This window comes from Lynx canadensis, chromosome B1 (assembly GCF_007474595.2).
Source record: "Lynx canadensis isolate LIC74 chromosome B1, mLynCan4.pri.v2, whole genome shotgun sequence".
Classification (NCBI taxonomy): domain Eukaryota; kingdom Metazoa; phylum Chordata; class Mammalia; order Carnivora; family Felidae; genus Lynx; species Lynx canadensis.
Genome location: NC_044306.2, coordinates 123,652,171 through 123,678,101, shown reverse-complemented (window position 1 = coordinate 123,678,101; position 25,931 = coordinate 123,652,171). Strand labels below are relative to the sequence as shown.

At 44.2% G+C, this 25,931-nt stretch overlaps 1 protein-coding gene across 4 annotated transcripts in view; it reads right to left on the bottom strand.

The window, feature by feature from the left end:
- Positions 1-25,931, bottom strand: part of TSPAN5 (tetraspanin 5) — a 173,903-nt gene that overhangs the window by 12,933 nt on the left and 135,039 nt on the right. For 2 of the 4 annotated variants that reach the window (XM_030313400.1, XM_030313396.1), the window contains exons 2-3: positions 20,232-20,282; positions 997-1,143 (exon numbers count right to left, since the gene is read on the bottom strand). In XM_030313400.1, coding sequence (XP_030169260.1) covers positions 997-1,143; positions 20,232-20,282 — 198 coding nt within the window. Of the gene's footprint in view, positions 1-996; positions 1,184-20,231; positions 20,289-25,931 lie in introns of those variants that run through there. The other 2 variants (XM_030313398.1, XM_030313397.1) reach the window with 2 other exon arrangements.

The following is a 25,931-nucleotide window of genomic DNA, read 5'->3' as shown; positions in this document are numbered from 1 at the left end:
AAATGCCAGAGGATGATGTGGCCCGGAAAGAGAATCACATATTGCATGGCTGCTGGGACTAGTTCAAGTGTAGGCTCTCGTTTTAAGTGAAAATGTCCCTGAATGATGAGAAGTATGATTCTAGCAACAGGGGTTACTACACGAATACTGTTGTCTAGAAATCCCACCATCTTCCCTCACCACAGGAAGGTGGATTGTTTTCACCCTTCTGCTGTTATTCAGAGGGCATCCACACAGGTGCCCACCCACATGCCAAGCTCCAGACTGACAGGCACCTTTGGCTGACCTTTGACTACACCTAACAAACCTGTTTCAGATACATACACGTAAGCATATGCCATTTTTTTCTCCTTTGGAAGGAATCTCCAAAGGAAAGGCTTTCATTTCTCACGCTCTACTTTATTGCTTATCTGCCCCTGGTAAAACTCCTCCTCTAAAAATTTTCATGCTAACAGTGCACACACCCTGCAAGGGACCTGAAAATTATGCTGATCATACAAAAGGAGAAGTCTGTACTGGCAGAGAAGGAGGAGGACGTCCCTCTTACTGTTTTTCCATATTCTCCGAAACCTACTGCTTAACAGATTTAATCAGGACAGGCCACAGCTAATGTGCTTATGTCTGGTTTTTCTCAACTATGTGAAGAGTTCACTACTGACTAGGTGCTTAAAAGAGGAGGTAAAAATCACTTAAGAGAAGAAAACTATATGTATACCTACCTTAATCTAAAGGCATTTTAAGGACTGGAAATGCAAATCCTGATATACACGTACAAAACCTCCACGGAGGGCACGGGCTGGGGGTGGTACTTATATTATTAAGAAAAACGGGGGAGCACGTAGCTGGTGATCTAGAGAGCTCTCCCAAAAGGAAAGCATTAGCCGGGCCATATTTTTGCTTTGCCTTTGGTAGAGCCACTTTGCCTACAGATGGGGTATCCTCCTGTGGAGAGACGGGAGCTTAGCCCTCAGCCTGAGAGCCGAGTGGGATACTCACGAACTTGAGAAGGAAGGTGTTTTCCCGTAGCGCTCCAATGCACCCTGCGAATCCCAAAATGAACATCACTCCTCCCACCACAAGGAAGAGCCAAACCGGGTCAAAGCCACCAAGATCAGTGATGGAAGAGATGTTGGACAGAACTCCCTGGGGACGGAAAAGCACACACAACAAGGCACCAGGATGCCTGGTCAGTGTTTCAACATGGAAAGATTAATATAATGGTTTATTCCCCCTTTCAATGAAAAACTTCACAGGTCATCTGATTATTATGCATGATTAATACTCAAGAAACACTGCAAAAAACAAACAAAAGACTACTTTTTTCTAAGGTCTAGGTAAGTTTGTAATTTTGGTAAAATTACATAAAGCAAAGAAATGACCCCAGGAAACTGTCATCAGACCTTGTATGGAGAAGATGTGGATGTTACCTTTTTTTCTATGTCCAAATATAAGCAGTCATAAGTAAAAACATGTGGGTAAGAGAAACACACTTCCCAACCCCCAGGAAGAGGAGTCATTTTTGAAGCCCCAAGGCAGACAAGGGCCTGCTTCAAGCCTGTGGCATTTCTCAGGAACCAGGGTGTGGAGCTAGATGCTGAAGGCTACCACAGCAGGCCAGCCCCAGCAACAAGCCCCTGCAAGTCTTCCAGGGAAGGACCATGCCTCAGGATCCACCTTGAGCTTCACAGTAGACCCTACCCGGCTCCGATCCCCCAAAGCCCACTTAGGTGATCTGTGCTGATGGCTATCTCACACTGACTCATTAGGGGTATTTAACTTAATACTTTTTTTTTTTTTTTTTTTTTAAGAACTGAGATTTAGGGGCCTCTGGGTGGCTCAGTCAGTTGAGAGTTCCCATCACAGACCTATGTATACAGAACAGCCTTGATACTGGCTCATGTCATGATCCCAGGGTCATGGTATCAAGCCCCCACATCGGGCTCTGAGCTGAGCATGGAGCCTGCTTGGGATTCTCTCCCTCTTTCCCTCTGCCCCTCTCCCTGCCCCCCACATGTATTCTCTCCCTCAAGAAATTTAAAAAATAAATAATTGAGATTTAAAGGATTCATACGTCAAAAGTTACTCCCGGACTTTCCACCCTTTTGTCTTCCTTCCAAAGGAACCCAGAGTGATTTCACTTCTTTATGGACACACAACTTTTTTACAGAAATCATTTCTCCCTCAGCTGTGATACCACATCACATACCACCCAGACCCTATGTCAGAAATTATGAGATTTTTTTCCCCTAAAATGCAAGGTACATATTTACTATTCATTCCTATAGAGGCAGACACCTGTTTTTTTGAAACTGGATGTATAGGAGTCTTAAATACCCAATATCATCAATATTGTATTTTATTAAATTTGTTTTGAACTCTCAAAATATCCCAGAATATCACAGTATAGCTTGTTGTGAAGTCTTATAATAATTTGTTTTCATAGCACTGCCAACAACCTGAGAGAACATAAAGTATGTATCTGATTCTATACTTGAGGAAAATGAAACCCAGAGAGGCTTGGTAGCTTGCTGAAAGTCACACAGCTACTGATATTTTGGAACCAAAACAGAATGCCTACTTCAGTGTTTGCCTACCAAGTGGAAGCCATGTATTTGCTTCCCAGCACTTCCCAGTCAGCATGAATTAACACCAAAATTTAGGAGTTTGAAGTTTCCATCCATTTTAAGGTTGTAGGATCATTTGGACAAAAAGAATTTGTTTGTTTTTATTGTTGTTGCTGTTGTTTTTAGACGGGGCATTAACTTAAGAACAATAGGATATTAATAATAGGACAGATATGAGAAATATAGGACTCTTAAAATGTACAATTTAAACTTTACAGGAAAGGCCAAAGGTTTAAATAAGTCACAGATAAAGGGTTGAGAGATTATGAAAGCAGTTAGGAATGTAGGGTGTATTCACTAACTTCTGAGGTGACCTCACAAACACAACCACACCCTTCATGAGACTGCTTAGACCAATGGTTTGATCCAGTCTTGTGTTTCTCATATTTCCAAGCTTCGAACTGTGACTACTCTGGGGAGGCAGGGGAGAAGAGGAAAACACAGAAACAGTTATCAACTCTCTACCTGCACAAATGATGCTAAGAAAAAAATTGCCAGAAAAGACACACAAAATCCAAGCACCAGTGGTGAGGGGCCAGTGTTAGAAGGAAATCAACCTCTCCCCCTAGAATGTCTCTGAACACAGGTGTCCATACTTAAAGTCTTAATGTTTTAGACCTGCTAATAAGCCAGGGGGAAAGAGGACTTTGGAGGGTATATAGATAACATTCTCTTAAAATTTAAAGACTTAATTATGAGATAAGTAGATTCAATTTACTTGGTACCGAAAAGAGGCAGCAGAGGTGGAAGTGACAGGAAGAGATGTCAGTAGGATTGTAAAAGAGGGCTTTCTAATACCCTCCAGCAATGGATCAGAGAAGGCTCCCCATTCATGGGGAAGCCAAACTATGAACCTTGCTGTTCAGTTGTGTTAGGATGGATTCCCAAATTGGATGGGAAACGGGGCACAAGGACCTTTAGGTTCCTCCCAACTTTAATACCATTCTATGATTTCACCTATTTTTAATGGGCTTTTTGTGACTCACACTCAAGTTTGAGCAAAGATCCAATTGTTCCCAAACACTCTTCTGTGATCTGTGGCTCTACACAAAGAGGTTATGGACAACAGGGGCATTTATCTGGGCAGCTCTGGCCAAGCCACCAGCCAGCCAACACACATACCTGCATCTCAAACACAAAGCTACACCCCAAAAAGAAAAAAAAAAATGATGTCAACTGTCAGCAGATTCCTGGATCATTTGTCTTCTCTGGGTTTCATTTGGAGGAGGAATATTTGGCTTCCCAGACAAACTTATTTTCATACTCTTACTCTGTCCAGCCTACGGGGGCAATTTTAATTGAGAGGCCTTCAACTGTTTCCATGGAAACAACAATCATTTGGGGGCCTAGCAGGCCTGCAGATTCTACTCATTTAATCCTAAATTCCGGCAAAAGCCAGGGCTGGAGACAGATACTGAGTGCTTGTGGGAGACAATATTCTGCAAAGCATGAAAAAGACTACCAAGAACTTTATTTTTAACGGATTCAGAATACACCCAGGTCGTTATCTATTGAAAACTAACTCCAATCTTAAAACACAAAGTGTGGAAGTCAATGCCCAGTGCCCAGCTTCCTTTTCCTCAGGATTAGGGCTACTTACCTAGACAGAGATGAAAAAAAAAAGACTGTACTTCACCTGTGCTGTGTTTCTAAATATTCACTGAAAAGCAGTCTTACTGCTTCTGACTACACAGATTAAAGAAGAGCTGAACGTAATCCTGGCAACAAGATTCTGGATTACAAAAATGATGGGGAGTTGATAGTTCAGCCTTCTATTGTCTTAAAGATCGGGTCTCTCATTGGACTTTTTAATTTTGTTAAGTTCAATCTGACAAATGAGTAAGAAGTGTTAGCATATGCCTGCTGAAGAATAATTATAATCAAACCTTGTTGTTGACAAGAAGCCGGGGGGGGGGGGGGGGGGGGAATACAAGGTCTAAGATTACAGTTAAGTCTGCCAAGTGATTTAAAATAGATATTCTGATTGGTGGTAAATCCTGAGGAATGCGTAAGAACCACACCAGCAGATACCTAGTCTTCTGGGAACCTGTGGGCACCACCCTCTTCTTTGGGGAACAACACTTCCCCCTTCTTGTAAGGATTCCTTCTCCCCCAAATGCATTCCATGTGCCCCTCAGGGCTGCCAATTCTCACATGACCCCACTGCCCCAGGACAGTTGAGAAGACTGAATTGCCTTCCTCTGACACTAGGATTTACAACAAGCGTCTCCCTCCTGTGGCTGAAGTTGTAAAATACCAAATTCTGGAGCCACATATACTGTGTTTTCCACCACGTGGAGAAAGTCAATCTGCAGTGAGAAATAGAAAGCCAGGCTTAGGCAGAAACAAAGAATAAGGGTAGGGAGGGAAAATCCTGTCAGTATTATAATCCCTGGCCTGCCAATGAGTTCTACTAGTCACTCCCGAATCCTTAGAATACCCCACCCTTGACTGCACAAGCTGGTTCTATTTGAGTCTGTGTTTGCATTTGAGGACCTGCACAACCTGACAACAGCTGAATAAATTGTGCTTTTAATGCCACATGTGTGCATATATACAGGTGCATCACACACACACACACACACACACACACACACCTCCAAAACCGGAAGTTCACACTTTAGCAGGGGAAAAAAGGTTTTGGGGGGTGGGATGGGGAGCGGAAAAGAGTAGAGGTAAGCGTTGGACTTAATATGGTTCCTTTACTCAGCTGGCTGATATTTACAGTCAACACAGCAATTAAGCCAGCGTAAACAGTCTTCCTTCATGTTGACTCGCTATCAACTCAGCATCATTAATGAAATGAGTTCTGCATGGAATTTTTAGGTGCTTTGTCTCGGTCAATACTTACATAATTTAAATTCCAATTCTCCATGTAAATCTGAACGCTCAACCCTTGAGCTTAAATATCAACTTTTTAGAATTCAAACTTATTTGCGCACCTGGGTGGCTCAGTCGACTGAGTGCCATCGGCTCAGGTCATGATCTTACAGCTCGTGAATTCAAGCCCCACATCAGGCTCGCTGCTGTCAGTACCGAGCCCACTTCAGATCTTCTGTCCCCCTCTCTCTCTGCCCCTTCCCCACTTGTGCTCTGTCTCAAAAATAAAGATAAAAAAAAAAAAAAGAACTTAAACTTATTGAAAAAAATAAATACAAAATGTCATTTGGCTCCTCTCTTCCATCCCCAGCACTGCTGCTTATGTGAGAAGTACATACACACAGCCTGGTATTTGCATCCCACTTACTAGTAAGTTCTTTTACTTCTACAAGAATCCTGCAGGCAGAGCCCTGGGAGCAAAAGCTGTTAAGGGCACCAGACTTCATGCATCAAGTCAGAAAATATCCTCCAACGAAGCTGAATCATGAAATGAAGAAAAATGGAGGAGAAGTAGAGCAATTAGCCACATGTACTTATTCCTTTACCCATTTGTTTTGGTTGACATGAAAATGGAATTCTGAACAGTAGCAGTAGAGAAACAGAAAGAGTCAGAATAAGAAAGCCAGAGACCAAGACTACAGATCACAAGAATATATTCAAGTACTACAGACTCAAGAATATAGGGAGATATCCTACACATATATTCTTAATTAATCATTAAGATTATATTAATAAACACTGGATTTTAAGAGTTCTTCATATTCATACTATGTATTTCTGTATCTATAGTCTGATGCCCTCAGCTCCTCCAGACCTATAGCCGGTGCAGCAGCAGAGGCAGAAACAAATTGACCATAATGTAAAGTGCTGCTCTAAAGACAAGATGAATACCAGGCAATTAAAAAAGCTGAAAGAAACAAATATATTCAGTAAATTAGCGATTCCACAAATTGGCTTTTGGACGACTAGCTTAGCTCCCGGCATATCAATTCAGAGCCTTCAAGAGATGGTCCTCCAGTGAAAATAGAAGATTTCCATTATCTACTAGGGACTGGATAGTATCTCTCAGAACTTAGCAAGAAGACCAATATGTGCCTAAAAAGAAATAAGACAAGTTCATGGAACATGTCTAAGGCAATATCGTACAGAAATTTAGAGAGCCAACAAAAACATGTATCAATATGCATCCTCTATCTAAGGTAAAGGGGAGACTCAGATATTCCAGTCACTTAGGCTGCTCTAGAGTGTGGCAGGGAGCGTTTGTCCTGCACTGTACTCACGCCCACCTGTCCACCTACAATTTCCCCTGGAATCCAGAAACACAGAAAGAGGGTAGCCTGGACAGGGCCAGATGAGGGGCAAAGGGACAGGACACGATAATACAGATACATCTTGTCCTGAATCCTAGTTCCACAACCTACTATCTGTGTGATCTTGGACAAGTTACCAAACCCAAGTCTCAATTTCCACATCAGTGAAATGGTATCTCACATCCTCAGGATGAAGGAAATAATTCAAATAAATCCAAACACTATGCTAAGAGCTTGGCACAAAATAAGAAGCCAGTGAATGTTTACCACTTTCCTCATTATCATCACTATTACATGACACCACAAGGAACCTATCTGATGCTTTAGAAGCACATAGGAGAGGCATCTAACCCAATTGCACTGGAGGGGAATCTGTTTTGCTCTGGTACTTACTTTACCTGACCCCCCTCCCCTGCCCTTTTTTAAATGTTTATTTTATTTTTGAGAGAGAGCATGCAAGCAGGGGAGGGTCAGAGAGATAGGGAGAGAGAATTCCAAGCAGGCTCCACACTGACAGCAGCAAGCCTAACCTGGGACTCAAACTCACGAACTGTAAGATCATGACCTGAGCCAAAGTCAGACACTCAACTAAGAAGCCCAGGTGACCCTGTGCCTGACCCTTTCTAAGGAAAGCCATACCATATCTGATGATCATGCCTAATGGAGGTGGCAGTAACTGACTTGCCAATCAGATCTTCTTTGTTGGGCAATGGGAAATCACCTAAAGGCACTCAGAGTAAAGGCGGAAGAGAGAAGCCATGAGTAAGCAAAAGCCAGGAGTAGGCAGAAGCCATGAGTGGGTGGAAGCTAAGAGTACACAGAAGTGGTGCAGCGGAAAAAAGAGCAGCGAGAAGTGTGAGTCAACAGTGGTGAGCACACGGAGCAGTCAGCAGCCATGCTGCCATGATGGCGGCACCCTGAACCAGGGAAAGCAGGCTTCTGCTGTCAAGGAGCCAGATGGGCGCCCTGGTGGTCAAAAATTCACCACTCCTGAGTGATCTTCCAGCTACTTAACAATGTCCTACTCCCTGTGGGATCGCATCATCCGGTGGTTTGATGAACACATATATCTCAGTAAGAATGTGAAAAATCAGCCCACCTTCCCTCTGCTCTCCTTCCTCCTCATCAGCACCTCATTCATTCAGCTACCTCTGGAATTTAAGCAGCTTCTCACCAGGGTTCTGCAATAAAGGAATATGCTCTGAGGATAACGATTTCTTCTTGGAAAAGGTTTCTATGCACGTGCAGAAATGAAAAGGCAAACAAAGCTCCAGAAGGGTTTCAAACCAATAAACCTCAGGAGCGTCTGTGGTTTTTTTCCACCACCAGCTCAGAGAGTCCTCTGTGTACCACCTGGCAAGCTTCAGTTTCTTCTCTCACAACCCACACAGAAAAGAAATGCAAAAATAGCATTAATAAGCCCCTAAGGTCTGGGACTCTTCTGCTTTGGCATATACAAGCACATTCCTTCCGACTGCTGGATGAGAAACAAAGAGACAGTCACATGGAATGTGCACCCACAGCCAGGCCAGATGGACCCCTTTGAGATTTATGAGACTGGGTCCTGATTCACCTACCCCTCCAGAAACCAGACCCTACTGGGGTGGAACTGGCAGCAGTTCTAGAGTAAAAAGGAGAGAAGCATTTCCCTACTTGAGAAAGGAGGTGGGATAGGACATTCTAAAGAAGATGAGGTACCGGGGGAGGGGTGGTCCTGAAGAGCAGGAGGTGCAGCTTTAAACAACAGCCACAGGAAGACCCAGCTGAAACCAAAGGCCGCAGGGAGACCTGCTCCTTAAACATTCACCAGAGATCCCCCCAAATATTACAGAGGAAAGCCACTCTGCAGACCCCCCAACGTCCATTTGTCTAAAGAACTGCAGCAGAGTCCAGAGAGAGAACTCAAAGGCGAAGAGACAAGAGCTCACTGGGGCCTGAGCGGTCTGGGGAGACGTAAGGTTGTGGGGGCAGCGGAACTCGGGGTCTGGCCAACAGATGCAGGGTTAAAGGAAGACCAGCCGCATTAAAGGCATGTGGTTTCCCTTTTTTTTTCTTGTCAAAGGTCATCGATGAGATTTAAGGATCCCTTCTTACAGATAAAAATGGCCATGACCTGCTTTCGGAGAAGAGGAGGAGAGGCCATCACCTTCCAGGTCTCCATCAAATCCTGCAGCTGGTGGGGCAGCCAGCTGTGCCAAGTCCTATCCATTAGTGCCACTCACAGGCCAGAAATGCCCCCCCCCCCACATGAGGGGCTGCCTCTCTGAACATGGAAACAAAGCTTTTTCAGAAATCCAGCATGTTCCCAGGCCACTGCCCAGATATTTTCACATGCATGTTCTGATGATGGAATACGTACACAGAAACAGCCCTAAGTATAAAGTTTAAACTGAAATATGTAACAGAGGCTCTGATCACGGTGACCCCAAAACTAAAGTGAAAAAGACAAAAGCAAAGTCTAGCCTAGTGGCACATAATCAGTGTATTCGAGGGCTCCAGAGATACAACTCAGTTATTGAGTAAAGACCTTCCCGGGGATCACCTGAGAGGCGACAAGTACTGCGTTTGTCAGGGGTAGTCCGAGTGAAGGCATAGTGACACCCCCAGGAGCGAGTCTAGAGGGGAGACAGGGAAGTAGTGTGTTGGACAGAAGTGTCTGCAGTGGGTATTATGGGAACACAACGGGGAGGGGCAGGTGATGTCAGCAAGTGTAGAGACAAAGTGACAGGGTCTGGCTCACCGAGGGGTCTACGTGTGAGTAGAACAGGTGGTGAGAGGAGACTAACAGGTCGGTGGGGTGAGCAGAGGGAGGCCCAGGTCATTTGTGCACTTAGAAAGCTCACTCCTTAGGCAGCACGTGGGTGTTAAGGAGGCAGCTGGTAGGCTCTGTGGGGATCTGCACTACTGAGCACACTGTGTGCCGGGCGTGGGGCTCCCTGGATTACTTCACCCTCACAATAAACCTAGGTAGGACCAGTCAGTGTCCATGGCAAGAAACAGACTCAGAGACGGAGTAACCTGCCAGCCCATCCAATTAAGAAAGTGGTAGGGCAGGGCGCGGAGTTCAGGCTAACAGACCCCAGAGCAGTCTGTCTGCCTACCGCCATGATGCTCTACCGTCTGAAAAAAGCATGCAGCAACGAGCAAGAAGATTCTTATTCTCAACGCAAATGTTTCTAAACAGTACACCTGTTTCTAAAATTTTAAGAAAAAGATGTAACGTGGTATTAGAATGACGTTTTTACCCTAGACTTCCCTGATCACTATCTGAAGACCAACATGAATAGGAGACAAAGACCCGCCCCCCCCGCCTCCCATCCCCCACACACCCCACAGGCAAAGAAGAACTTTCTCTTGCACACCCCACAGAAATCAAGTGGATATAAAGTGGCTTAAGGGAGAAGAGAGTGAGAAATTCCCACTTCTCTAGAGAAAGTGGTTACTGTGCTGGGCAACACCTCTCCCCGGCAGCTTGCTTTTTACCTTAAACCTAGTGAGGAGTTTCAAGGGGACCACTTGGCGGGGAGGTGGTTTGCTCTGAGACACAGTGATTAGGGTCAGACTGCCCAGGAAGGAGCCTGTGGGCTTGGCTCTGACTCCGCCCTGGAAATCTAGAGAGAGAGGAAGGCTTAGGGCAGGCCAGTGCTGTTCTGGTGGCATTGGCCTCACCCCCAGATGAGTGTGTCCAGGGAGAGGCAGCTTGGGGTGAGAACAGGAAACCTGGGGGGAGAACAGGAAACCTCAAAAGGCAGAGTGCAGAGGAGCACTGGTTGAGGAAGATGGCCAGGTCTGAGCAGGGGAACCAGGCAGCCGCCAAGAATAGAGAAATCCACCAAACTCAAGGGAACCACTAGACAGAGGGACTCAGCAGGGAAGCCTCAAAAAGAACAAGATATCATCCCCTTCACCATCTTCCAGGTCCCAAGAGCAAAGCTCCACTCCCACTTCAGCTCTGGCAGGAAGTGGGCAGAGGAGCATCTGGTGAGCTGGGGAAGGGTGACAACAGGAAGCAGGGGGCAAAGGCCTCACCCTGCTCTCCTCCTTCAGGGGCCCAAGGCAGATTGGGCTGGGAGAGCAAGAACGTTGTAACACAGAGTTAGGTTCGGAGATTTGATTACCATCCAGCCCATCCGGGCTTGGACTTGTGCCTCAAGAAGAGAGTAGAGCTATGGTATCTGAGAGTGAACACCAAAGTCACAGGATTGTTGACCCACCTGAATTTTCATTCCTGAGAAATCCCTCTGAAAAAGAGTTTACACAGTTACACAAAAAGAAAACAGGTGTCAATATATTTCATGTGTTTGTTGAACATGCTGGTGACAACACATCAGCTCACATGCTAACTTTCCAGGTACTGAGAAAGAGCTGTCTGGTTTTCAGATTTTTGGCTACAACAGAGAACTTGAGAGGATTTCTTGGATAACACAGAGAGAGGCAGACAAATTTACTACATTTCGGTCAATAAAATGCTATCTCCAAAGAAGTATTTTCAGCATCTCAGAAATGTCTCCTTAAAGTAGTTTTGAAGCCAAAGCAGGCATTTTTCTGTTCTAGTTATCTGGGGAACCACCTACACCTACTACCTCCCTCTGGCTATGGGAACTTGACCGCCACTGCTATGAACTGCCTGAATCACTGAATCTCCTGGTCTCAGATTTTCCTTCCCAGGAAAATGGAGGCAGTTTTTCCAAGGTGAGTCTTGGAAAACAATCATGTCAATGACTATGACATGAAGTAACTGGAAGGTTCTAAAGGGAGACTTAACAGTGAAACAGTGGTCAGGGGAAAGCCTCCAGGAAAAAGAATCCTTCTTGTCCATCCCGCAGGAAAGCCAGAGAGAAAAGCAGTCCAGGCCTGAGATGTGCTAATTCCCATTCCCCTACTAGGTCAGGACTGCCACCAACTTTCCCTCCAGGATGCTTGCTGCAGAGCCCAGGCAGGTTAGCGCAATGGAGGGAGAGGGAGGACGGCGGGGGGGGGGGGGGGGGGGGGGGCACAGACTTCCAGTGTAACCTCTCTGGGCCTCAGCTTACCCACCTCTGAAAGCTCTCAAAGTTTAACCCTAGGGATCCACAGGTCATGGAAGTGAAAACAAAACCCCTTCCCTTCATGAAGAGCTACTTTGTCCGGTGCAGTCTTTACAGTATGTAAGGGTCCTCTGAGTGTTCTCATTCATTTGCTCACCAATATGTTCTGGACACATGTGGTGTAGGAGGCAAGCAGCCAGAATGGAGCATAAAAGGGCAAAGAAGACAGGCTCCTGCCCGCAAGAGGTTTTCAGGTCCCACGAGCCCAGGCTGCACCCTCTGCCCGGCTGGCCAGCGCCTGTGCTGGGGGGACACAGGCAGCCACGGGGGCCTTGACTGAAGGCCAGGGATCGACACTCTTCCTACTCCAAGAAGCTGAGTCTCTGCCTGGCCCTTGACAACTCTGCTGCAGCGCCCCCCTTGCGACCACTAGTGATGCATCCCTCCACCTCTCGCCCCCACCTGAACACTAAGTGAGAAGCACACACCGGGAGCAAAATGGAAAAGGAAAGGTACCCCTCATTTTCCCACGAAACGGGGCAATCATATATAGATTCCTATTTTCATGCCAGAAATGAACGTTTATTTTCTTTCCCGACATCTAGAATTAATGGATTTATTGTTGTTTGTAACACTGTACCATTATCAAATCAGACAGAACCATAGGTAATTCTACTTGCTTTTATGCTGTAAGACCCGTCAACACTACATGCTTATGAGAGATCTGGGGCAACTCAGACTTGCGTAACTGAACCCTACTGGTGTTACGATTTAAAAGAATGCTTGCTTCGTTCATTTGCTCATTCATTCTTTTATAAGCAATATTTTTTGAACACCAGCTCTATGCCAGTCAATGTTCTAGGTATTGGAGTGAAGCAGGAAACAAAAGTCTTTGCCCTCACAAAGCTGCTTTTTTAGTGGAGTGTGTGATCAACACACTTGCTGGCATGCAAGTGGTAAAACCTATAGAAATAGGTAGGAGAAAAATCCAGGGAAGAGGGAGAGTAGCTACTCTAAATAGGTCAGGAAGGCCTGTGGACAGAGATCAGAAAGTAAGGAACATGCCAAAGTGGAATTCTCGGGGACAGCATACCAGGTAGGGGACAGCAAGTGCAAAGGCCCTGGCTGGGGTGGGGGAGTTATGTTTGAGATTTTGGAGAAACAGCAATATGGTCAGTGGGGGCTACAGTGCAGCAGGGAAGGTCCCAGAAGTAAGGGGGGCACCATATACGGCTCAGAGAGTGATGATATGATATGCTCATTGGAAGGTTTGGAGCAAAGAAGTGATAGGATCTGACTTACATTTTTTTAAAATTAAGTACAGTTGACATAAAATATTAATTTCAGGTATACAACATAGTGATTCATCATCTATATACATTATGAAATAATCACCAAAACAGTCTAGTTACCATCTGTCATCATACAAAGTTATTACAATATTACTCACAATATTCCCCATGTTCTACTTTTCATCCCTGTAACTTATTTTACAACTGGAAGTCTGTGCATCTTACTCCCCTTCACCTATTTCACTTATTCTCTAACTTCTCCCCACCCCCCCCCACCTCTAACCACCAGTTTGTTCTATGTATTTGGGAGTCTGTTTTATTTTTTTAGGTTCCACACATAAGTGAAATCATATGGTATTTGTCTTTCTCTCTCTGACTTACTGCATTTAACATGATACCCTCTAAGTTCATCCATGTCACAAATGGTGAGATTTCATTTTCTTTTTTTTACAATTGAGTAATGTTCCATTATATATAGACATACCACAAATCTTCTTTATCCTATCATCTATCAATGGACACCTAGGTCTAAGCTTCCATATTCTTGATATTGTAAATAATATTGCAGTGAACATAGAGGCATATATATCTTTTTAAATTAGTGTTTCTGTTTTCTTGGGATAAATACCCAGAAGTAGAATTGCTAGGTCATCTAGTATTTCTATTTTTTATTTGCTGAGGAAGCTTCATAAGTGTTTTCCACAGTGGCTGCATCAATTTACATTCCCAACAACAAGGCACGAGGGTTCCCTTTTCTCTACATCCTCACCAACACTTGTTATTTCTTGTCTTTTTGATACAATCCATTCTATATTATATTTTAAAAGGATCACTCTGGATGCTTCATGGAGATGGACCTGGGATAGGAGTAGGGAGACAAGAGTAGAGGCAGGGAAATAACCGTGGATGTGGTAGCAGCTTAGATCAGGGTATAAAAGTGGAGGTGGAAAGAAGACATGAGATTCTCCATATATTCTCCAGTAGAGCCAACAGTGTTTGCTAATGGACTGAATGTGGTATGAGAAGAAAAGAAGGAAGAGTGTGAAGAATCACCCAAGCAAGTAGAAAGAGAAAGTTGTCATTTATTGCAATTGGGAAGAGCAGATTTGGGAAGGGGAATCAAGAGTGGCGTTTTGGATTAAGTTTCAGAAGCCCCTGGACATTTAAGTGGAGATGTTGGGTAAGCTATTGGCTATACAAGTCTGGAGTTCAGATGATGTCCAGATCAGAGATCTAAGTTTGGCAATCATCAGTGACAGATGGTGTTTGAAGTCCCACACTTGGAGGAGATCTCCTAGAGCCTGAGTGAAGATAGAGAAAGAGATCTTGGGACCGAGCCTGGGGCACTCCAAAATTTAGAGGTCAGAGAGGTGAGCCAGAATTAGCAAAGTATGAGAAAGCATTGCCTATGAAGTAGAAAAACTGAAGTGTGGGATATCTTGGAAGCCAAGTAAGAAAACCATTTCTAGAAGGGGGAAATGATAAACCATGCCTTAGTACTTGCTCTACTGACAGGGTTTATGAATTCCTGGATGAGAAAATAATGTGCTCCAGGACCCAGTATGGGTCCAGTAAGAAAGTACTAGGTTCAACTAAGTCCCTAGGCTGGTTAATCAGAGATAAAGTGAAGGATATAGTCTATCTACAAAAACAAGAAACAGAAAAACAGCCTGATGTAATGACAAGTAGATGGATTAGAAATTGCTTGACTGATGATGCCCAAGGGCACATATAAGTGAATGAGTGTCAACCCCAAAGGAAATTTCCATAACATGTCATTGGGTTCTGTCTTGGCCTGCTCAACATAGAAGTGGCTTTTATCAGTGATAAGTAAACTTGACTGCAATCAGAACAATCTAGGAGGCTTGTGAAAATAGAGCACCCCAGTGTCTACCCCAGACCTACTAAATCAGAATTTCCCTGAGATGGCACTGGGGGGCAAGGACCTAAAGGAAAGCCTGAGTTAGAAGAAAGAATTGAGGGAGAAGCTTGATCCAAATGTACAGCTAAAACCAACACCAATGGAATGGGGAATGTGCTGGATGACAGCTGGGTAAATGTATTTGATTCTGAAAATCAGCCAGACATGAGGTGAACAGGGTGAACTTAGCTGGATCTGAGACCAACTTGGGACTCCCAGTGATCAACAGCAGGATCTCAAACTGCACTGACAACAGATGAGAAAAGGGACTTAATCCAGCCACACCTCCTATGGCCCCTAAAGCACCTTCTCAATGGTACAGAGGACACACTAGAGAGAGGTCAGGGGATCACAACCAAGATGGTGAAGGGACTCCTCACCCACAAAAAGAAGCAGGTATTTAGCTCAAAACGCATAAGGAACCAGGCCTCCACCTTGAATGCCTTAAGGGCCAACATGTAGAAGGACTTGCTCTGTGGGATCCAACAGGGTAGATCCATAATCAAGGAGTAAAAACTAGTAAGACATGATTCGACTTTTGTAGAAGGAAGGTCTTTCCAACAGTAAAAGTAACCCAAAGAGACAGAAGTGGTGAGTATTTTGGCACAGAAATTGCTAAATTTATATACACCCCAAATTAGCATATATTACAATGTTATATATTGTATAGTAGTGTGTGTGTGTGTGTGTGTGTGTATCTTTCCTAGACTGTAAATTCTCTGAGGAGTTACATCCTCAGTCCAGTACGAACCCAATCCCGTGCTATGTGCTCAATAAATGCTATCTGAAAAAGTAAGTTGATTATGGCTGGATGTTGCCAAGCCTATTATAGAGGTGATTCATGCTACATAATTGTTAATGTTCCTTCTAAACAGATTCTATGATTTCTGAAAACCTGCACATAAACCAGTTTCCCCTGGAGACACAGTTATCCTTTGCACAGTCAATTTGGAATTCAGATAAAATGGATTATTTCATTATTATGTCTAATATTCAATGGTAATATTAGCCCTAGGTTTAAGGCTCGGCCTGGTATTATGTATGCACAAGGGGGTAATAATTTTTGTCACTAAAAATGTGTAAAAATGTGTAAAGCCTTGTCTGTTAAAGAAATCTCATCCTTCCAGTGGAAATCTGGTCCTTCTAGCTGGGACCGACCCAGTTTGGAGATTTACCAATTCTACATCCCTACTGGGGGGAGCTCACTGATTCATGGGCTGGTGTTTTCAGCCCAGCAGGTGCATGCTACCCACCACCCTTGGCCAACTGTGGTTCACCTCAAAATTTCATCCCATCAGAGGTGAGAAGTTAACCCAAGGTGTTTTGATAGAGAAGCTTTTGCAGTCACCAAGGTGATCAATGCAGATCATATCTTCCTTAAGAGACCCCCAAACAAAACCAATTCTTTGCTCCATAGATCAAAGCCTGAACTCTCCTAAAATTTGAGGCAGCTTCCAACGCCACCATTCTGCTCCTCCCCATGCTATAGTCATGCGTCCAAGGGAGGCAGCCCTATATACAAGGAGCATTTACTTTATACCAGGCACTTCTTGGGGACCATCTCATTTAGTCCTCAAAACAAGCCTATGAGGTGGTTACTGTCCTCAATGCACAAATGAGGAAAGGACATCTCAGAGAAGTTAACACAGTTGCCCAAAGTCACACCGATGGTAAATGGAGGAACCAGTATTTGAACTCTGGTCTGTTTAGCCTCAAAGCTGTGCTCTTATTCCACATAGGAACCAGAGCAATCTTAAAACAAAAGCCAGACACTTAAAAAAGAAAAAAGAAAAAAGAAAAAAAAAAAAAAGCCAAATCAGGACACTCCCTTATCAAACTTCAGAATGCTCTGGTGACTTCCTCTCATCCAAACTTCTGCAGGACCCTGCCTGCTCTAACCTCCCTGCCTGCTCTAACCTCTCTGCCTGCCCCTCTTGCCACATCTTCTTCTTGCCCTTGCTCTCTCCCTTCCAGTCCTACTGACCTCCTTCTTCTTCCCTGGAACCCCAAGTCCCTGACTCAGGACCACCACACCTGCTATTCGCTCTGCCTGGAATGCTATTCCCCCAGTACCCTGCAGACCCTGCCCACTTCCTTCGGGTCTCTGCTCCAATGCCACCTCCACAGGGACACCATTCCCAACCATCCTTTTCTAAAAGAGACCCCTTCTCTCACCACTCTCTAACGATACCTTAGGTTTCTCGATAGCACTCACCAGTACTTGAACAAAGGCGGGTTTGGGGTGGGGGGAGGAGTAAAATGGGAATGGAGTCAGTGGGAGGGGGTTGTGGGAAGACAGGGTGGGAGGGAGGGGGTTGTGGGGACAGGAAGCTCAGCAGGAGGGGCAGCTTGGTAGTGTGGCCTGGTGACCACCCATTGAATCACCTTGGGTTCCACGGCCTCATGTTAGGCGTGCTCTGATGGTGGCAGTGCAGGGGCCTGCTTAGTGCTCACCCTGAATCCAGTGTCCTCAGGTAACCCAGAAGTGGGGGTGTGAAGGCTAAGGGGAAGAACAGAGCCTGCAGACCACCATGGGCAAGACTGCAGCCCTACCTGTCCCTCCTTCCTGCTGGTCCACTTCCCCCCAGGTGGGTTTCTTCCCTATGTGCCCCCTTCCAACCCCACTGTACCTTCTTTGAGACCTTGATTTATTGTTCACCCCTCTTCTCGAATTTACTTCTTGGAAAATATATTTCCCCAGAGTCTGTCTGTGTCAGGCACAATTCAAGACGGTGAGGACATGTCATGAAAGGTCTGATGACAGGAGACAGGAAAGGATGAAGTGAGACAGACAGAATGTCACATGGACATGGGTGTGGGGAAACAGGTCCATAGTAGGGAGGCGAAAGGTCAGGTAGGTTCCACAGGAAGGTGATTTGAGCCGGACTTGGATCAGAGCTTGGTGATAGCTAGGCAAAGAGCACTCGGGGTCCCTTGAAACTCCTGAGGGGACAGTGTCTACATCAGGGCCAGTGAAGGCAGAGGCACAGATGCCATCAGGCAACAAAAAGACCTCAGTGCTGGGGCAAGGGCCCAACGGGGATTGTATCAACTCTATGTTTTGCAGCAAGCTATGGAAAATCAGCTGGCTGGAGTAGAGAAGTGAAATTATCTGACATACATCTTCAAGAAGTCCCTTGAGGAATTAAGGAGGCCAGTATGGGTCCACTGCAGTTCGAGAGACCTTGATGGTCAGCATCGGGATAGGTAGCACCCAAGGTGGTAGGAAGAAGTCCTCAGCTAGTTAACTGCTTATTGTCAGGGCCCCACAAGAATGCAAGCTCCACAGCGCAGGGACTGCACGTCATTCACAGCTGTGTCCCCACGCCCAGGGGCCAGACATGTGGCCGAAGTTCACTAGAGAGGGTTGCTATGAGTCCTTTACCCTCTGCTACCTCCATTTATTCCCAGCTGGCGAAGTTCTGCTACATAGTAGCTGGCTGGCTGGCTGGCCAAGTAACTTCAGCTCTCCAGAGAAACTTTCCATTCACTGGTAGTGGCTTTGACAAAGAAGGGACTGCTATTTCAACCCTACCCAAAGGCTGTGTTGCTCCCTTGCTCTGATATTTGTGTGACACTGCCAGCTTTAGAATTTTGTCATTTTATCAGAGAAGAGACATTTGGGGTAACTGATGAAACAAAAAGGTAATTATATTTCACAAAGTGGAAAAAAAACCTCCCAAATTACCAATGGTCTGTTTATTGCCACAATAGACAATTAGTTCATTTAATGCCTTCCAACATCTTTTCAAATCAGATAGAAATGGACTGTTATTAAAGGAGAGTCATAAAAAGCTGTGTTATCTGGCATTAACCAATCAGAAGGCTTCAAAAGTAACATTTCTGAGATTCCACCAATACAAACCTAGAAGCCTACAAGGGGACCAGGCAGAAGACATGTATTCAACATAAAAGTTTCTGGAGAGAAAATGTCTGTTCTGGGAACTTAATTTGTCTCCCTTTATCACTGGCCTGCCTCAGAATGTTGCTGGAAGGTGGTTCACTTTCTGTAAAAAATTTTACATTCTGTATAAGTAGTCTGCAAATAAACAAAGGATGGTTCACTTTCAAAACTCAGAATATGAGTTTTATTTGGTGCGGTCTATCTGAACATTTTTTTTTTTCCTTTTTTTACTTATAGAAATTCCTACTGGCATCCGAGGGGCTTTTGATGGCTGGACTTTCTTAGTTTTTCCTCTCCTAATACACAGAACATCTCACAGAAACTCTTGGCTTCAGGCTGTGGTCAAGCTCAGAGGATGAAATACCAAAGAGATAACAGACTGGTCCTCTGGGAAAACTTAAGCTAAACTCTGTTTACAAGCTTTCACTGATCCATACACTCCCTCACTCTCACAAGGTGGGTGATAAAACGCTGCCAACGATTTCACTTCCAAAGAAGGAAGAAAAAAAGCTCACGTTAATTTCTGAATTCCAGTGCTTGGCCTCAGTAGAATTTGTAAAGAAACAATTAAAAGGTGCTGATGGGAAGTAAGGCAGAGGAGTGGACACAGAGAGGTCGGGTCATGAGAGTGTTGCTTAGAGCATAAACTGCCGAGAACATTGTATCTTCATCGTAGCCTACAATATGCCACTCTGTACTTCCAGATATTTCCTTTTACTATATTGTATTTAAATTTCGAACATTACTAAATACCTTCAATCAGCAGACAAGTATTCACATTCTTATTAACGTTAAGTTTATCTGATATTCAAACATGAATTTTATCCAGCTTCTTTCATACAACATGCTAATAACAGCTTATTACATAATGCTCACACTAAAAAGAAAAACCATCTTTTACGGCTTGAGTAATCTTCCAAAGGGTTAAAAGAGAAAGAGAGAAGGCTGCAGGTGGTTTAGTGGTATTTATAAGCATTACTGAAATTCTTGTGCCAGAGCGAGGAAACGTTCCACAAGAACGCACGTCTCCTGCTAACTGATGTTATGCACATGTATTGTTACGTTTGTAATTATTTTGATAAGATGACTGATTTAGCCTTCATTTCTGAAGAGCCTTTGAAATATGACACTATCTTCTAAGAACACTTTCTTTCATTAAAGAACCACGTTTCTTTATACTCTGCAGCTGTCAAAGAGGAAAGGAGACAACATGTAAGGCAAAGTGCAGCCTCTAACGACCAATATGTGTGCATTTTCATGATATTCAACTTACTTTTTCATTCCACGCCCACAGTCCAATTCCAAGAAATGCTATTCCCAAAAACTGAAAGAAAGAAAGAAAGAAAGAAAGCGTTAAGTATAAGGGTAGATGCCATGTTTTTACTAATACAAATATAAATAAAGTTTTCAACCAATTCTTTTATCACTTTACCTGGCTGAGAAATAGCCTTGCCTAAAATCTGAGTAATAGCCTTTTATGGAAAAAGAAACACCATAATCACCTTGATTAAAGCTATTACAGCATTAAGAAGGCTTGGGTAAAGAAAATGTGGTATACATTTGCAATGGAATATTATTCAACCTTAGACAGGAAGGAAATCTTGTCATTTGCAACAACCTGGAGGGCACCATGCAAAATAAAATAAGCCAGACAGAAAAGATAAATAGCACGCAATATCACTTACACGTGGAATCTAAATAAATAAGTTGAGAGGTGCCTGGGTGGCTCAGTTGGTTAAGTATCTGACTGTTGACTGCGGCTCACGTCATGACCTCATGGTTAGTGGGACTGAGCTCCGCATGAGGCTCTATGCTGACAGCAGGGAGCCTGCTAGTATTCTCTCTCCCCCTCTCCCACTTGCACTTGCTTGCACACTCTCTCTAAATAAGTAAGTAAAACATTAAGAATAATAATTAGAAATAAATGAGTTGAACCCATAGAAACAATGAAAAAGTAGTGGCCAAGGGTGTAGTAAAGGGTGTAAGTTGTAAGATAAATAAGGTCTGAGGATCTAACGTAAGCATGGTGACTGTAGTCGGTAACACTAAAGTTGAACCTTGCTAAGAAAATGGAAATGATGTCCCACACACAGGAAGGTAACTACATGAGGTGACGGAAGTGTTAACTCAAGGCTAGGGAATTCTTTCACAATGTACACTGAATCATCACATTGTACTCTTTAAATATCTTATAATTTTATTTGTCAATTATATCTCAAAGTGGGGAAAAAACTTCTCAAACATTTTTAAAAGACAGGGTGGGGACATGTCGGTGCTTAGAACTCACTGAAATTATGAAGAATAATAATTAGGCAGAACCTTGAGCAAAATCAGAGTCATTAATAATGTTTAATGCTGCCTTTTAGGGTAGGAGAGGAAACAGTACCTACCCCCGTCCGTCCAAGCCAAATGTTCACTAAAAAAACGGACGACCAGGGACATGAATGTAAAAAAGCTGGCGACTCTGTCTATGCCGTCATGCCGTCAGAAATGGGCCAGGTCCCAGAGGGCATGCAGAAGCCCAGGATGCCCCTCAACATACTCTTTACCACGTCTTCAAAAAGTAACAAGAATCCTACCAAGTTCAATGTGACCCAAAGAAAAGTCCTGGATGCTTCCATTTTTCAGAAATTTAAATGATTTACATTGCAGTTGAGAGGCCTTCCACAACTTGGCCTGCTCTCAACTCTGTGCCATACGTGCACATGCACCGTGAAGCACAAACCACACACCCCCAGCGCTGCCCACCAGGGAGGGAGGGGGAGCAAATAGTAACAGAGGGATTTTCCATTTTAGTTAGTTGTCACTGTATTCCCTCTGCTCTAAGATACACATTCTCCCCCCCACATTTTAACATGTCTGAAATTGGGACAGATCTTGAAATCAGTGGCATCCCAGTTTTTTCCCCTCTTGATTTTACCTAAAATAGGTCTTTTTTTTTTAATTAATCAAATTAAAATTTTTTTAAATGTTTTCATTATTTATTTTTGAGAGAGAGACAGAGCATGAGCGGGGGGAGGGGCAGAGAGAGGGAGACATAGAAGCTGAAGCAGGCTCCAAGCTCTGAGCTGTCAGCACAGAGCCCAACGCGGGGCTCGAACTCACGAGCTGTGAGATCATGACCTGAGCCGAAGTCAGACGCTTAACCAATTGAGCCACCCAGGCGTCCCAGCAGCATGTCTTGTAATCAGGGTGTCACATGTTTGAGGACACATTGTACAGGGCCGTCTGCCCACTAAGAGCTCGGCAGTCAGAACTGGGTGTAACGGAGCATGAGGGAAAACACATCTTATTCCTCATCTTCATTATCAATAGCAACTCTGAGTGAATTTCCTTCCCAAACACTGAAGTGAAAAGAGAGTGGGCAGGTTAATGAGCAGTTTCAATCCGATGACAGCAGCACACTCTGTTTATTTTACTAACATCTTGATTAAGTTAAATGTCAGGAAAGCTGTCCACCGAGAGGGTGCGCAGAGAAGACAAGAGTGAGTGAGGATGGTTATTCTTTGCAGTTTAGGGGAAATCTGAGAGCTGTCCACCTGGCGAGGTCATCATTCGCAGCAGGGAAGCGTGGGGGTTGCTGACGCTTTGAGGGCATCGGCTAATGGATCCAAGAGGGGCTGGGGGAAAACAGAAGGAGCAGAGGGGAAACGCAGGACTGAAAAAACAGACGGCTGACTGCCCTGAAAATCTGGTTGTGTTTTTAGAAGAACTTCCCAAATCTCCCGCCAATTATCTGATTCTGCAGTGAGACAGCACGTAATACCTTCTGAGCCTCCATGCGCAAAAGCTTCAGCAAGTCCTTGATTTGGCAAAAACTGAGGACCCCTTTCTTTTGTTCTTATAGGTTTGAAAAGGGTTTAGAAAGAGCTGTTGTTCTGAACCTCCCAAAAGAAAACTAAGGTCCCCTCTACGGCCCTGGTTGGAGTGCTATGTCGCTTTATGTTTTTGATGGAAAACAACAAATGTACCAGTCCCCGAAATGACTCAAAGATACCTGGGACTCTGTAGTACAGAAATAAGGCAATTCAGCACGCTACTTTCCTATTTATAGGTCCTAGGCACAACAGGGTAACAAGTGATGACTGCATACACAGCATCCCATCAGACCTAGAAATCACAGAGTGCTTGACTTCACACCTATTGATGTGAAACTCGTCCCGGTGAAATGCATGCCCTACACTAAAGCTCTTCATGGACAAATGTTCAATCATCTTCCTGATGTGGCATTTAATCACAGTTACTGTAAGCAACGGGTGGGATGTCGTGGTAGAGAACATCACGGTCAGCCGTTCCTCTGGGGTGGACATGTTACTGCTGAGGGCCCTGCTAATCACTAACATTCATTTCTTATTACTTGCCAGGCACTGTGCTTACTGCTTTGTATGTAGTGTCTCTTTAAGCTTCACAGCAATTTTATTTTGGAATAAGCACTGTTACTAACCCCCTTTTAAGAGAAAAATGGGGCTTACAGAGTTGCATTTGCTTAGAAGCACACAGCTTGAACCGAGAGGAGATTACCACCAATGTAGTATATGTTCTTACCGGCCCTGATAAATTCCCATTTTCCTCCCTGGGACAGGAAACAGAGGCCCTTGGGTTAGAATTACATGTGAGATGAGGAGGACATCGTATACTCTGCCCCCAGCAGGCAAACGGGAGTTGAAGAGGTAAAACAATGACAACATGGCCTTCACATAAGAACTGGCCATAGAACAGAAATTCCCATGCTGGAGTCAGCAACGGGAGTGATGTAGAACAGAGAAACTCAGTGGCGGGTCAACATTCTCCTCTTTGCATGAAGTTCTCCTCTTGCACTTTGAAAACCCATTTTCCTTCCCGGATCATAGAAACAGACTGGAAACCAATGATCTTCCACAAAGAAGAGAGAGAGAGAAAACTCAGAATTTAAAGAAGACTCACAACTTCCTTTACAATCCTGCTCTAATACTTTCTGCTCTGACTTTCCAAACAAGGTTTAAGAATTTTCAGAAAAAAAAAAACAAAAAACAAAAAACAAAAAACCACTGAATGTGAGGTCAAGGAAAGCACTCACTACCTAAGCAAGCAGAATGGGGCCGGGGCCTCAACTGCACATACCTTCAGCACTACATCACTAGCAAACGTCCTCCCAATTACTCTCGGCCCATGTGTTTTGTTTTAAAATCAAGTTGCTCCAGCTTCAAATAATTAAACAGAAGAGAGCCAAAAAACAGAGACAGGCACGCAGCACTGGAGGCACGCTGAGTTTCCCCTTTCCCACCTCCAGAAGAAAAGTCGACCGTAAACCACCAAACTGACCTCATTCCGAAACCTAGGGGCCAACTTCCAGGGAATTGGCCAAGAACATTCAAGTCAACTCTTTATTCCTTTGAAAGAGAAGAAAAAAAAACAAAAACAAAAACAAAAAAAACAACAGATCTGAGGCCTCTCCCCCTGTGGCAACGAATGCAAACGGGCAGTACTAATGTTTGACCACCCAATTTTTGATGTGTTTAAAGTAAGTTACGATCATTTTGCCAACATTTGTTAACTGGCAAAGTATGAACTAGGTACTGTGTTTTATATGAATTCCTGAAGACAGCACTGCCTAAAATATAGCCACTAGCTACTGAGCTTTAGAAATGTGACTAGTGCATGCTGAGGTACACTAATACGTTGGATTTTAAAAGACTTAATATAAATGAAAAGAATTAGTCATCCTACTATTTTTAATTTTTTAATGTTTGTTTATTTTTGAGAGAGAGAGAATGACAGAGTGTGAGCAGGGGAGGGGCAGAGAGAAAGGGAGGCACAGAATCCGAAGCAGGCTCCAGGCTCCGAGCTGTCAGCACAGAGCCCAATGCAGGGCTCAAACTCACAAACCGCAGCAAGATCATGACCTGAGCCAAAGTTGTACGCTTAACTGACTGAGCCACCCAGGTGCCCCAGTTGTCATTCTATTATTGATAACATGCTGAAATTATAAACTTTGGATATACTGGGTTAAACAGATTAAAATTGATTTCACCCGTTTCAGTTTCCTTTTATAAATACAGTACCTGGAACATTTAAATTATATATGTGGCTTGCACTACATTACTGTTGGACAATGCTGGTCTAAAGTATCCCAAGTCAATCCCATACAGGAGATAGGGACATTATCCCCCCTTTTATAGATAGGGAGACTTAGAAACTTTAAGTTGGGTTGCTCAGGAGATCTGACTCCTCAGTCCAAGCTCAAAACTATTTTAGTGCTTTCCTGAAACTCTTGTTCTAAGATGCAAAATCGGCCCTTTAGTTTCTAGGCATTCAGGGCAATGTTGTTTCTGACTGGGGTCGAGAATGGCACTAGGTGCACACAGAGTGGCATGTGGGTGGAAGCTGGCTGGGGTTGGCAGAATATAAACCAGCCGGGCTGACCCCAGAAAAGGCTAGGGAGGAAAATGGCCCTAGTATGTGAGTAGGGGAACTGGGTGTCTGTGCCAGGAGGGACAGCTGCCCCCTTTGGGGGCTATGAACAGAAGGTCTGTCTCCATCTGTTGCTTCAGTTCTTGCTGAGACTTCCACAACGTGGAAGTGGAACAGTGCCCTGTTCTAACTGGTATAAAAATAGACAATTTAAGAAGCCACTCATCTGTCCACCTACCATCTTCAAATATTCTTGAGTTCTGTGTACTAGATACTACTTTTCTCTTGTGATAAATATACCATTCCTGCCCCCAGCGAGCATACAGTCCAGTAAGGAGATAGATTTTAATCAAATACAGCATAAAAGACAAAATTGTCCTTGATGGTGCTTTAAAGAGAAGAAAATAAGGCCAATACAGACAAAAGAGGGAGATCTGACCCAGAGAGCAGTCCAGGAAGGTTTCCCTAAATAAGGCATGTAGGACCTGGGGTCTAAAAGATGAGATGTTAACCGGCAAAGAAAGGAAATAAAGTTTCAGGCAGAGGGAAGAGAATGTGCAAAGGCCCTGTGGTGAGAGGAACA